This window comes from Mastigoproctus giganteus, chromosome 9, assembly GCF_048544385.1.
Source record: "Mastigoproctus giganteus isolate SK-2022 chromosome 9, ASM4854438v1, whole genome shotgun sequence".
NCBI lineage: Eukaryota > Metazoa > Arthropoda > Arachnida > Uropygi > Thelyphonidae > Mastigoproctus > Mastigoproctus giganteus.
The window spans coordinates 22,284,839-22,299,783 of record NC_143583.1 but is presented as its reverse complement, the minus strand read 5'-3'; the positions used below and the strand labels follow the sequence as shown (position 1 = coordinate 22,299,783).

Sequence of the window (14,945 nt, the reverse complement as noted above, 5' to 3'; positions counted from 1 at the left end):
TCATCTGTTGCAAGGGAATTAGGTCTCGCTGCTTCAACAGTGAATACTATTTTAAAGGACAGTGTGTGTATAAAAGAATATGTCAAAGGATCAATGCACTTAAGATCAACAGTGATCACTAAACAGCATTCAGGTGTTATATCGAAGATGGAACAGCTGTTAATAATATGGATGGAAAATCAGATTCAGAAGCGAGTGCCCCTGGGTCGTTAGTAGCTAATGTGCCAATAAAATCAAAACAATCAATCAAGCCCCTGGGTCTAATGACATTTCAAGCAAAAGCAACAAGTATTTATGAAGATATTAAGGATAAGTATGGTGAACCCCAAGCCAAGTTCGTGATAAGCAACGGGTTGTTTAATAGTTACAAGCATTGCGCTGGTTTCCACGTTAAAATATGCGGTGAAATCACCAGTGCCGATTCTGCAGCTGCAGAGAAATTTTGTGACGTGTTGGAAAAAATTATTGATGAAGGCAGCTATTTAATGCAGCAAATTTTTAATGTTAATCAGACTGCTCTGTATTGGAAAAAACCAGATTGAACATACATTGCCAAAGAGGAAAATACAATGCCAGGTTTCAAGGCGTCAAAAGATAGGGTCACACTCTTGCTTGGGGCCAATGCAGCAGGAGATTACATATTAAAACCACTGCTTGTGTACAATTCTGGAAATCCTTGTGCATTTAAGGTCATCAATAAACCACCGTACCCGTGCATTTCCGATTGAAACAGAGAGCATTGATAACAATATCTCTCTTTGAGGATTGGTTTAATGCTGCTTCATTCCCAAGGTTGAAAAATATTGTAAAGACAATAACGTTCCTCTCAAGCATGGGGAAATTCCCCGACTTACGTAGCGTTCCACGGAACGCAACCCTTATGTAAGTCAGTGAGTTCTTGTATGTAAATATGCAAGTTTTTTACTATAAGAAATGCTTAAAACTTCAGTAATTACATAATTTTTCTCAGACAAATAGAATATAAACATTTCTTTCTGACTGAATTTTTCAAAATAATTACCTTGACTAATTGCACATTTTTTCCATCAGTTTTATAATCAAAAATAGTTTCTTTTAAAATCCTTTTTTGAAAAAGTCTCTGATTGCATTAACTATTTATATAACAATAGTTACAGTAACTATTGTTATAGTTACTGTAACTTTTGCTTTGCTGAATATGGTCTTTTGCAAAAATAAAAGTTTCCAGTGCTTCCTAGATACTTTGCAGATCAGTTATATGAATATCAATATGAGAGTCTCCCAGCTGCCGAATTGATGTACAGTGGTGCTTGTTCAGGGAACCGACAAGTACACACGGAAGCATGAAATTTAACACATTATCCTGGGTTATTCTTGGTATTTTGATAATTCCTTATTGCAGTGTGCTTGAGTGTCAGTGAAAATTATATTATAATTAAGGTTTGGGAATGCTCTTGACAATTTACTCTAAGCAGCAACACCATTATTGTAAACAAAACCTTGACTTAACATTTCTGAAAAAGACAGTTCGCAATAATATCTTTCTTGAAACAATTATAAATCAGTCGATGTCTTAACAGACAATTCAAAAAGAAATCTACAGATATAAAAATTTTAGGTAAGCTATTGTTTTAAAGCATACTGTAAATAGTCCAATGGCAATATATTAATATAAAATGCGCATTTTGTCAGTGAAATTTAATTTATAGTGCGGTGCAAACTTTAAAAAATTTCCTGCTGTTTTCTGCAAAAGCTCGTGTTTTCCTCTTGCCTGCAAATATCTAATTTCCAGCTTTGAAACACAACACTAGTTTGAACTGTCTCATGAGTTCCTTACATTTTACAGGTTTGATAACATTGGTCAGCATCAATTTCCTCCCTGAAATAAATTCAGCAGATTCTTGTAGGAAATGTGTTCAAAAACTCAGTTATGTGCTTAAAAAGTTCTCATCACCCTCAGTTTTCAAATATTGTAGTTTAATGACCAAAAACCAAGATCTGTAGTTTTAATCATCTTTTCCATCTATTTTATCTATTTATTTTTTTTTTTTTTTTGGGAACTTTATACAACATTCAAGAATATTGCTGAACATTCTAGAATATTGTTAGGTGCAGAAGAGAGGTCGGGATGTTTCTGGAAGTTCTAGAACTTTTGACGGAATTCTCTAGAAACATTGTGAGCCTTCTAGGAAACTTATCTACCAGTATATATATGAGTGGGTTCTGTACCAAGAAAGCATTTTCGTATTTCAAAAAATGTATGTATTTTAGTGAATTAGTGTTTCTAAACAAGTGTTGTGTGCATAAGTATAAATTGTGAAGTGTGTTTAAATTAGAAATAAAAATCTACAGTTTCTTAATTGTGTTCTTATGTGTATGTACCTCAACCATACATGAAATATGTCACATTCTTGCTGAAATAAACCTGATAGCTTTTGTTACATTTATGGGGAACGGGTTTTAAAATTGCAGTGGAAGCCACTGTCGTAATTTGTGAGAAAAACCTATGAACTCTATTTTGGATGTAAGGTCGGAGATCAAGATAAAGTGTGGGCGCCTAAGATTTCCTGTAGCTGATGTTTGAGGATATTAACAGGCTGGCTTACTGGCTTGTCATAAATTGATCCCTTTTGCTGTTACAGTGATATGTTGGGAACGCATAAACGATTGTTCATTTTTCATGACCAACATTTCAGGGAAATCCAAGCATAAAATAGAGTATCCCAACATACCTTCTGCTCTAAGGTCACTTCCTCATGGTGGTACAATGCCAGTGCCAAAGTCACCAGAAACCTATGGACTTGGCTCTGATTCAGGATCGGAAAAGGAGTTTCCAGAAGATGCAGAACTTAGAATGAGTACAGATCCAGACTTTTCAAATCTTGATACTGCATAGCCACACCTAATAACTCAGGCAGAATTGAACAATTTGGTCAGAGATTTGGACCTCTCCAAAACCAAGACTCAATTACTTCACAAGTAGAATCTTCTTGAAAATGGTGTCAAGGTGTCTAAAGGAAGAGGCAATTTAACATAACAACCTATTACTCCATGGATGGTGCTGCCTTGTTTTATTGTAACAATGTCCAGAATTAATGAAAGAGTTACATCTGGATCATGTCCCCGAGCAGTGGAGGCTTTTCATTTATTCTTCCAAGATCAGTTTGAAAGCAGTTTTACTCAGTAATGGAAATAAATATCCATATATGCCGTTGGTCCCTACAGTTCACATGAAGGAAATGTATAAGAACCTACAGGTTCTTTTGCAAAAATTTTGCTATTGAGAATACAAATGGAATATCTGTGCCAACCTAAAAGTGGTAGCTTTGGTGACTGGACTGCAAAGATGGATACACTAAATACTGCTTTTTTTTTTATGCGAGTGGGACAGCCAAGTGAAGGATTGCCACTACAGAGTAAAAAAGTGGCTAGACCGTTCAGAAACTGCACCAGGCCAGAAAAGTGTAGCCCATCATTTGGTGGATAAGTCAAAAAATCTGTTGCACATAAGGCTAGGTAGGTTTGATAACAAATATTTGTGAAAGCAATGGACAAAAAAGGATTTTCCTGTTTGAGGCAAAGATAAAAGAGGGAATTTTTGTGGGTCCTCAAATCAAACTGCTAGCCCAAGATGGGGAATTCACTAAAAAAATTAAATGCTACAGAATTAAGAGCCTGGAAGGCATTCAGAAACATCTGCCAAACTTTTAGGCAATGAGAAATCAAAATTTCAGTGAAATTGTGGATGAGCTTATTTTAGCGTACAGAGACTTGGGATTGAACGTGTCATTAAAGCTACATTTGGAGTGGTCTCCGATGAACAACATGAAAGGTTTCTCCAAGATATTTCTCAAATGGAAAAAAAAAGATACCAGGAAAAATGGAGTCCAGATATGTTGGAATCTTGTATGGGAGACACTAATGGACAATTATAAAATGCAAAAATGACAAAATAAGTGTTTTGTTATCAGATAAACATTTTTGTAAATAGAATAAGGTTTAATAGACCCATTATTCAATATTTAGTACTGTATGTAACATTTTCTTAAAATATATGAAATGTTTTATACTAGAAACTTAGTTTTTGACTTTAATTCATTCTCCCTTAAAATTGATGGTTTTACAGCAATATGGTTGCCATATTTGAATTCAGCAATGTCAAATTTACAAGAATCACCCTGAATGTTAACAGGGAGCTAAAAAAAAAATTTTTTTTTTTTTTTTGCTCACCAGTATAATCTTTATCAGCATCTTGTCATAACTAATTAGTGCACAGGTTACTTTAATAGTACAAATCAGTCCTGGAAATCAGCTTTGCATTCACTGTTTTCCCTCTATGCAGTCATATTTCCTGATAAATTGTGTTTTACAACTTATTATATACAGTGTCTGATCTCAGAATTGTCACTCTCTGACTATTTATCTTCCCAGATAAATCAAAGATAGTGTCTGAAACTGTTGTCATTCTCCATTTAATGTGATGAAGCATGCTTACAGAAAAATTTTTACTGCATCATCTGATTTGCTTTGTCACTCACAATTATTGCATATGGCAGTTGCAGATGTGCATTCAAATTTAAAAAACTTATATAACTCGTCATGATATTGACTAGCCGACCTTTTTTGAATATGCATAAATATTGATTGTACATGCGTAACATGCTCTTCTGAGATGTGCATAACATTGTGAGATAAATTACTTCACTGACATTGTTCATGACGTGTGCTTTTAAAATGTCAGTAAGATATACAATATGATCTTTTTTTTTTTTTTTATTTCAGCAAGGAAGTTGATTATCTGTAATATATTTTTTTCAGAGTGTATGTATCTTTTGGAAAGCGTAATAGTAATAGTATTCGCCATATAGTGCAAGGAAGCCACTGGCTTTTTCTGTGCTGGCAAAAAAAATGCCAAAAAGGTAAGAAAATTCAACTTATATGCTTCCCTCATGCAGGTAACTATCCAGTTTACTTTTGAATTTATTCAAGCTGTCAGCCTGAACTACCTGCAAAGGCAACTTGTTCCAGCAATCGATGACTCGCTGGCTAAAAGAAAACTTCCTACAATCTAAACTAAACCTTAACCCCTATAATTTGAATTTATGACCTCTAGTTTTGGAATTCTTTATAACAGCAAAAATTCCATCTTCATTTTACTAATCCCTCTCGTGCTTTTTAAACCGCAGTCAGGTTACCTTTGAGGTGCTTGGTTGTCATGCTTTGTAGCCCGCATAATCGGAGTCTTTCTTCATACAGTTGTCCTTTTGCCGATCTCACCATTCAAGTTGCTTGTCTTTGGACCCTTTCAAGAAGCTCAATGTCTTTTTTCAGATGCAGTCTGGCACATTATAGCTTCAGTTGCTAATGCACCAATAAAAACAACCAAACCAAATCAGATGAGATCTCCATATTTGAACACAGTATAGAAGACTGTCGAAATAATGGCACATCGAGATTGTATGTTTACATATGGTGCAGAGGTCTTGCAGTGCTGTAAAAAGAAAATGGCAAGTCACTTGATTACTGTATTGTTTACGTTCTTCATTTTGAAAGTGAATTCTGTACTAATATCACAGATTAAAGCACTGTTTTTACATTTATTTTAAATTAAAAATTCCTCACTGTGGCTCCTAAAGTTAATAAGCCTCATACAGAGAAGAAAAGAACAACATTAAAACTTAGTGACAAACTTGATATAATCCAAACTATTACATTAGGGCCACCTGGAAAGTTGATTCATATATGCATGTGTATTGTATCTGTAAATTGCATGTTCTATGGTCGGTTTGCCTGTTTTACTGGATGAAAAACCCCAGTTTCTGAAGGAAAACATTACTATCTATACCTGAGACTGACTAACATCCACGGAATGAAAAAGGCCCATAAAAGTTCCTCTCATTATCGATGAGATCCGAACCCGGGCCTTTTCCACCTGGTGTAGGGACAGTGATGATACCAGTGTACTACCATGCAGACCAAATTTGATATAATAAAGTAAATAAAGTGGGGCGTAAGCAGGACTGTATTAGTGGCAGAATATAACATTGGATCGTCAACATGTTTATGTTTTTTATGTGCAGTTAATAAAATTGCATTCTTTATTTCTTATTTAGCCTCATTATTTCGGCATTAAATATATTAAAAATAAAACTTTCTAGATAACGGAAAAATCGAAATAATGGTGCCTCGAATCCCCGAAGGTGCCATTATTCTAAAAGTCTACTGTATTCCATATTATATACAATCTGGCTAGTTCTGCTACAGTTTTGAAATTAAACTTAATAAAATATTATTTTTATAATGGTTAAAATCCATGATTATCTTGTTTATTTTTATATTTCTTTAGTCATTTTCGCAATTTGTGCCAGGATGATACCCCTATGGTTCGAAGAGCAGCTGCAAGTAAACTTGGAGAGTTTGCTAGAGTAGTTGAACTAGAGTATTTGAAGTCAGATTTGATTCCAGTGTGGGCTAATTTAGCTCAGGATGAACAGGTAAGCAGTAATTAACCTGAAATAAACACAACTGTGTGTGAGTGTGAGTGAAGGGAAGTTATGTAATGTTATATAAAATTAATATCAGTTACCTAATTTATAGTTTTGATTTTTCATTCGTCACTTTTGCATAGGATGTTAGGACTTATGGTCAAAACAGCTCTTTTTCTTTTTTTTTTTTTTTTAATTGAATTTAGTCCAACAGTGCTTGGGTGGCACCAGGTGCTCTTCCAAAATAACTATCCAGCGTTAACTGTTAATCAATGGTTAAAAATCTGAAATATTTTCTATGTTATTACATGTTAGCAGAAGGTTGGAATTATGTAGATGTGTTAACATTGAAAAAAATTATGGAACAAAATATTTAAAAGGCCATTGGGAAGTTCTGATGACAGTAACACAAATGAAAACATTATAAAAGAAGTCATGAAAACATTAAAACAAATTTCAATATACAGAGAATGCAATGAAGAAGATGTCAGGGTGTGATTAAATTGTGATTTTGACAATCCTGGATTCCAAACTCTGAATGACAATGAAATTATTGAGTCCTAAATACTCAAGTCCATCACCATTACTAAAGTCCATAATAGTATTAATAGCCCTGACAACATTAATAACCATTTGAATAAGATACACAGACCCCATATCACCCTTCCATACCATCAACAATACGCTAGATGGCTTTGACAGATTTTTAAGAATACAGATATCAAGTTAATATTTACATCTTATAATAAATTAGGTTCTGAATTTAATTCATACAAGACAACATATGAGTATATGACACAGGATTATAATAACATTATATATTTGATTAGATGTCAATCAGATTGTCAAGCATGTTACATTGGTAGTACAACAGCTAAATTTGGGACTTCAAAAATTTCTAACATACGTGCCTACTACCACTTTAATAGCTTCAAATCTAATTTATTGGATACAGAATTAACACAGCATGTTCAATCTTGTAATCATAACCCAATCATTGATTCGGCTATTACAGTAGTTAAACTGAATTCTAGTTATAAAATTCTTCAAAATGAGGCCCTCGTCATTGAGTGGTTTAAATGCCACATATCGTTCAACATATTAAATATGAAAGTTCCAATCAACTTCTCTCCTATTTGGAATTTAGCACGTATAAAGTTTCCACATGCACTGAAATGCATTTCGGAAATTTAACCAGTATATAACATACTTTGCGTGTTCTTCTCTTTCCACTAAAGCTAACTGAGGACGGTTTTGAAAGTCGCTCGTGCGCGGCTATTAGCTTTTATCTTAATTTTTAATACATGAATTGAATAAGACAACTATAGAATGGAATGTGCACTTTCCTTTTCTTAGGCAAATTTTAACATATTTTAAAGCTCATAATTTTAAAATTCATAATTACACGTAGTTACGAATAGCTACTAATCGGAATTTAAAAGTTTTTTTTATCTACTATGTACCTGTTATAAATTTCATCAAACCAAGCGGATTACTATAAGGTGAGTGCTGAAAATTAAGCTATGCTATACTTATGATCTAGTTACATATGTATGCATTACTATTACATGATTATTTATTTTATTATATAGTTTGAATTTTTTTAAACAAAACATATGTATTAAAATTACATGTAAAACGATTTTTTTCTTTGTTCAATTATACAAATTTTTCATTATCCAGATATCTTAAATCCCTGTTTAATTTGGATAATCAAAGTTCTAAATATTTTGGGAGGTTGTAGTAGTATCGATTATTCTGTGTAAAAACTTCGTATAAACATATGTCCAATTCTCAATGGATACAGAGATACAGCTGTTTGAAACTGGCATGCACAGGGCCATTATGAGAGGTATTAAAGAATGATAAATGACTTATTGTTTGTATTTATTGACTTTTTAATGATACAAAACAGAAATAATTGACAATTTTTTTTACAGTTCACAATAAGGAGTTGATTATCCCCTTGTATAAGGCAATGGTCAGGCCACACCTTGAGTACTGCATACAGGTCTGGGGGCCTCATTTTAAGAAGGATGTAGAGCTGTTGGAACGAGTACAGAGAAGGGCAACAAAGATTAGTGAATGGAACAAAGGGTTGCTCTTACAAAGAAAGGCTTAAATTTTGCAAATTACAGTGTCTGGAGACTAGGCACCTGCGAGGTGATCTGATTGAGGTGTATAAAGCCCTGAATGGTTTGAGCATGCTCGCTGATGGAATTCTTCCTCTTGCTCAGAATAATCATTTGAGAGGGCATAAATTCAAATTGAGGAAAGACAGATGTATCATAGATGTGCAGAAGTTTGCCTTTAGCCAGCAGATGGTTGGTTGGTTGGTGGAACAGACTTCCATCCTCTGTGTGGAAGTTGATAGCCTAAATAAATTTAAGGCTGAGCTGGACAGGTACTTGGAACGAACAGAGGGGTGAAATGGGAGCGTGGTTTTTTTTTTGGCTGATGCTGCATAAGGTTGCTTTCTTGCATCATATGCCTCTACTAATGCTAATAAATGTTCGAAAATCCCACCGCCAACCTCAGTGCACTTTGTAACCCTTGTAGTAACATGACGTGTTGTTCTGACAGTCGTCTTGGCGTTCCTTTATGAGGGCAGCAGTCTCCAAAATGTGAGCGAGCAATTAGTCTCTCTCGTATTCACCTTTTCTTTCTATACTGCACTTTCATCCATCCCCAAAAACAAAAATCTAACAGTGTGAGGTCTGGAGACCTTGGTTGCCAATGTTCAGGGAAAGTTCAATTTAGATATTGTATCATCAGATGGGTATAATGTGCAGGAGCTCTGTCATGCTGAAAGTACATACCAAGCCTTGTAACCAAGGGAACATCCTCCAGTAGTAGTGGAAGTTCATTTTGCAGAAATTCTAGGTAAGTGGGCCCCTGTAACACAACAGGCCCAATCAGCTGATTGTCGATGATACCACACCATACGTTTACAGAGAAGATATGTTGAAAATTTGTTTCTACAGTGGCATGTGGATTTTCGTCTGACCATCTACGAGAGTTGTTATGGGTGTTGTTGATACCGTAACGGGTGAAAGTAGCTTCATCGCTGAACAGTATTAATGGAATTAATTGGCAATTAGCATTTACCCACCGACAAAATTCCAATTGCTGGGCATCGTCTCCTGGTTGAAAGTGTTGCACCCACTGTATGCGAAATGGATATAAGCCGTGCTCACGTAATGTTTGCCATACTCTTGTCTATGGAACACCAATACATCTAGGAATTCTTTGTGTGCTAATAGTAGGGCTAAGTTCTACTGACTAAAGAATGTGTTCTGTTTCATTCACATTTTGTTCATTTGCACATTCAGAAGAAATATCAGCATGTGTGAAGGTGTGTGGCATTCTTAACAACACTTCTGACAACAGGCTGCTTGCAGTGCGTAGCACACGCTTCTTGATTAGACCGGAGTTCAAGCCCATCACCACCAAATACGGAGAATGCGGAAAGGTCAAGGAATGACCACTGCATATTCCCGGAGCAATATGGCCTTAGTTGCTAATGCTCCTAAAAACCAAATAACAACAACAACAGGCTGTGTTAGGTTATAAATGCTTCTTGGTCACATCTGATTCAGGGAGCTGTGTGCACTAGTTTCAAACAGCTGTATATCCCTATCGGTTACGAATTGGACACTGTTTATATGAACTTACTTTTTTACTCAGAATAATTGATACTATAACCTCCAAAAATATTTACTATTCCTCCTGAATCACTCTATATATACAGGGGGTCCTCAGTATCTGGATATCATTTTCCAAGTCCCCGCAGTTACGAGGATTTGAAAATTAAAGAATTAAAGGAATCCCTTGAGAAAGTTGACCAAGCACTTGAATATTTTTGTGAGAATGACACACTCCTTAATGATAGTGCAGCAAAAGTTAAGTGCGAATTTAAACAACTATTAGTTTCTTCAATCCATTTTTATTGTGTACAAGTACATAATACACATTATGAAAATTTGGGCCCTGTTATAAGTGGATTCGGTTTAAATGGAATTTTCTGGAAACAATTATCCTCGGATAACGAGGACCCCCGTGTATATATGTATATGCTCCTGTTATCTTTATCATGTCTGTCTGTCTGCGATTAACAGCTCAACTCCTAGTGGGTAGCTTTTCACGAAAATCTAACTTTTGGGCTTTTTAAAAATATTTGTCAGTCTATTTCAAGTTTCATTAAAATTGGACAAATATAAATCCAGCCATTATTATTTTCTTTTCCATATAATTTGTATGAAAAAACGAAATTCGTAGATTAAATGCAATTTTAACGCAGTATTGTTATGTAAGACTCATAAATATGCTATCATTTGTGAAGAGATACCCTGGTGCTCAAAGAAAGTGCATTACCTATGAATTTCACATTTCTAACCCTTTTTTGCGATGGTATGTTAAATTAATGACTAGCATCACAAATAGAAATATAAAACAAAGATATTTATTAATAGTCAAGGCAAAGCTAAGTAATATTTGACAGGTACTCTCAAAATATTCCAAAATGAGCATTTCCAACCTTTATACAGCAGTTTTGGTGAATACAACAATTATGGCTGAAATGTTATCAGAAGCCCTCAGTTTGCTTTAGTTTATCATTTTTAATGGAAAACAAAATGAAAAGTTCAACAGGTGCAAACTAATACTTAGTTGAACTACTTCTGGCCCTGATGACAGCAGCACACTGTTGAGGCATTGACAAGATCAATTTCTGAAGATAATCAACTGATAGTTCGTGGTTCCAAACACGAATTATGGCTTCCTTTAGTTCACAAAGGGTCTTTGGTTTCTTTCTGGCAACTGCAGATTCCACACGATGCCAACAGTTCTTTATAGGATTCAGGTCCGGGCTGTTTCCTGGCCAGCTAAGAGTTGTAATGCACCATTCTTCCAACCATTTTTTCACCTGTAACAAATGTAAACACGTTACTGTTGATCCTCTAATGCAAAAATGAAGCTAAAGTAACTACAGAAGTGCCTACTTACACTTTTCGCCCAATAACAAGCAGCACAGTCATCCTGAAAGATGCAGTTGCTTTTCAGGTTGAAATGGTCTCTAATGGTTGGCAGCAATTTGCCTTCTAATATAACTAGGTATCCATTGACATTTACAGAACTTTTTATAAACTGCAGGTGACCTACTCCGCAATACGAAATGCACCTCCATATCATTTGGCTGGTACAGAGTTTCACTGTAGGCACCATACAGTCTGGATGGTATTCTTCACCATGTCTACGACGAATTGTTTGTCTCCCGTCAGAGCCATGCAGGTTGAATTTTTTCTCAACCGAGAAAATAACTGACTTCCACTACTTGGGGGGGGGGTCCATTTGACATGCTCCTTACACCAAATTAATCGGGCCTTTTTCATTTTTTGTGCGAGGAGGGGTTTCTTAGAACGATGGGCTAAGTCCATTTTTGAAGAAGCATCTTCTGACTGTTACTACACTTGCTACCAGTCCTGTATGTTCTTCCCATTCTCTTTTCAGCTCAGATGAGGAAGCTTTACGGTTTTTAAGGCATAAGTGCTTCACAACACGGTCCTGTTTTGGCGTAGAGACTCATTTGCATCCAGTTCCTTTTTTCCTATTAGCAGAACCAGTATTCTTGAGTTTGGAAAGAAATCTCACTGTTGACTAATTACAAGACACTATAAGCAATATGACGGGAAGAACATCCTTCCTCACGTAAATCAACAATAGCATTCTTTCTTCTTGGTGTCAACTGCACGTAACTCGCCATCCTGACACAAGCAAGAAATGACTGCAACTCTTGCAGAGCATGCTTATATAGCTGAAAGTAACAGCTAATGCAATATTATGTCATCACCTATGCATGTAAATCTTATCTGATGCAATCTGTAAGAAATATTGCCATATACTTAGGTTATTTGAACGACAATTGCAATTTTAAGTGGCTATGCACTTTCTTTGAACACCAGTGTATATATAGAGAAAAGAGACTTTAAATAAAAGAGTATATGGGAGGAAAGTAATAATGCAGTTAATTAAATGGAATGGCTAAGTTTAGAGAACATAAGGGACAGAAGTTCTTGGAATTTTACTATAATAACTGTTTTTTTTATTAAACTGTTATTGTTTTCATTCTTATCGGCCTTTTATGAAAAATATACAGTACTTCTAAAATTTACCTCAATGATTTTTTATATTCCTCAATTTGCGTCTCGCTTCTTTTCGACCTTCCCCCAAACTCCAGCGGCACATCTGTGGCCCTTTGCAGATCGCTGCTCTAACAGATTGGTCCATTTGTAGGGTACGATGTGGGCTTAAACCTGTCTTTAGAGTCACCCATTTCCAGGCAATCTAATAGTGCTGCTCACATGTTTACAAAATGCCCTCATTGACACAAAAAGGAAAAATAGAGGTTCCACTATACACTTTTTTAAATATATATACACAAAAAGTAGAAATGTGCTCATGCACGCATTTGAAACTTTGCATGCTTAATGGACTTTTGAATTTGAAAATGGAAGAGTGTAATAGATTAATAAATATTATGACTGAAATTTTTTTTAATTTTCAACAGAATTTTTTTTTATTTGTTTTTTTTTTTCCAGAAAATAAAAGTTGCATTTAAAAAAAAAAAAAAAAAACACATTTTTATGATTAATTATTTATTAAAAAAATGTTGCGCACCATACAAATATTGCAATCCATTGAGAAAATATGAAATATGCACTCTCCAAGCAGAATTCAAAAAATGCAAAAACATTTTCAGTAATTAAAAAGAAAGTTGGTTGCCCTTCAGATTAACTAGGAAATATGTGCACATGTTTGAAACTTCATGTGCTTAATGCTCTTTTAAACAGGAAAATGGAAGAGACTGATAGATTCATGTTTATATTTTGTGTAAAATATTTATATTTTCTTAATTTTCAGTAGAATTTTTAAATATTTAATTTTTATTAAGAAATAAAAATTTAAAGTACAATAAGTAATGTATAATATTTATTACACTTATACAATGCAATTGAAATCCATTAAGAAAAGATGGACTGGCATTGTCCAAGCAGAATTCAAGTCCAAGCAAAAAAACTTTTTACAGAAATTAAAAAGAAGTTGCAGGTGCCCTGCAACTTCTTTTGATACGCTTGGTGGCATCATCAAGTTAATAAATAATTTAATAAACTTGTATATATTTTCATTCATGTTTTTGCACAGCCACCATTGTTTTTATCACTTTATAATGTTAATAATCTATAAGGGAAGCACATAATTTATAAAGGTTTTTTTTTTTTTTTTTCCCAATATAAATAAGGGTTTCTGTTATAACGGTTTTAGAATAGTCTTTGTTAAATGGCATATAAATATATTTAATAATCTCACACACATTCTTTTAATATTGACACTTTTAGGATTCTGTACGAGTTCTGGCAGTAGAAGCTTGTGTTGCCATATCAGAATTACTTCCACAAGAGGATGTTGAACAGTTTGTGATGCCAAACTTACGTCAGGCAGCAGAAGATAAGTCTTGGCGTGTACGTTACATGGTAGCAGATAAATTTAATGAGGTTAGTTATATTTTAGTTTGGTATATGTCTGTTCTTATTATAAAAGAAATCGTGGAAACATTAAAACAAATTTCAGTATGCATAGAGTGCGATAAATGTGTCACTGCGTAGTTAAATTGTGATTTTTAATGATCCTGGGTTCCGAATTTTAAATGAAGATGAAATAATTGAGTCCTTTTTATTTTTTTTATTGCAGTCGACTATTCAAGAAGTAATATACCCCAGTAGTTTTTTTCTATCTTGGGTGGGCAAAGATCCAATCAATATACACAGCCCATTGTTAATTATAAAGCTGATTTATTGGCTTCTGTGGGTGAGGAATCGGAGTATAAATGAACTCTCTCTCTCTCTCTCTCTCTCTCTCTCTCTCACTCACTCACTCACTCACTCATCTTGTTTGTGCAAATGTTACAACCTGGTACCAGTTTAAATCACAAGGTCAGAGATTCCAAATAGTGTTTGAATGTTTTTCTGCTGATTTCAATTTTTTGTTGAAGTTTCTAACATTGATGTTTGCTCCAGTAGTGTTCTATATACTGCTTCCACTCACAAACACAGTAGGGACCTTGTTGACCTGGACAGTGTCCCAGATCAGCAATGTTGGTATGAGTCTATTGCGTTGTCTCACCATAGTGATTGGGGTTTTTGATTAAGTTTTTTTTTTGCTTAGTCCCATATGGTGAGGTCATCCTTGTTTGTTCAGTAGCCATAGAGCTGATTCCCTACTAAGGCTACACTTTGTGAAGTGAGGATTAAACATTGGGTTAGGACAGTGGTTTTCAACCATTTTTTAATAACGGCACCCCTAAGTAATTTATTTTATTTTGTGGCACCCCTACTCAATTTTTTGCTTGTTAGATCCGATTCTCTCTCTCTGTATATATCCGTGTGTGTGTGTATATATATGTATATATACAGGGTGTCTCAAAAA

At 34.7% G+C, this 14,945-nt stretch overlaps 1 protein-coding gene across 1 annotated transcript in view; it reads left to right on the top strand.

Annotated features, from left to right (window-relative positions):
- Pp2A-29B (Protein phosphatase PP2A regulatory subunit A) overlaps positions 1-14,945 on the top strand; it is a 134,843-nt gene that overhangs the window by 55,428 nt on the left and 64,470 nt on the right. The window contains exons 6-7 of the mRNA XM_090381602.1: positions 6,326-6,473; positions 13,859-14,014. Coding sequence (XP_090237728.1) covers positions 6,326-6,473; positions 13,859-14,014 — 304 coding nt within the window. The remainder of the gene's footprint in view (positions 1-6,325; positions 6,474-13,858; positions 14,015-14,945) is intronic.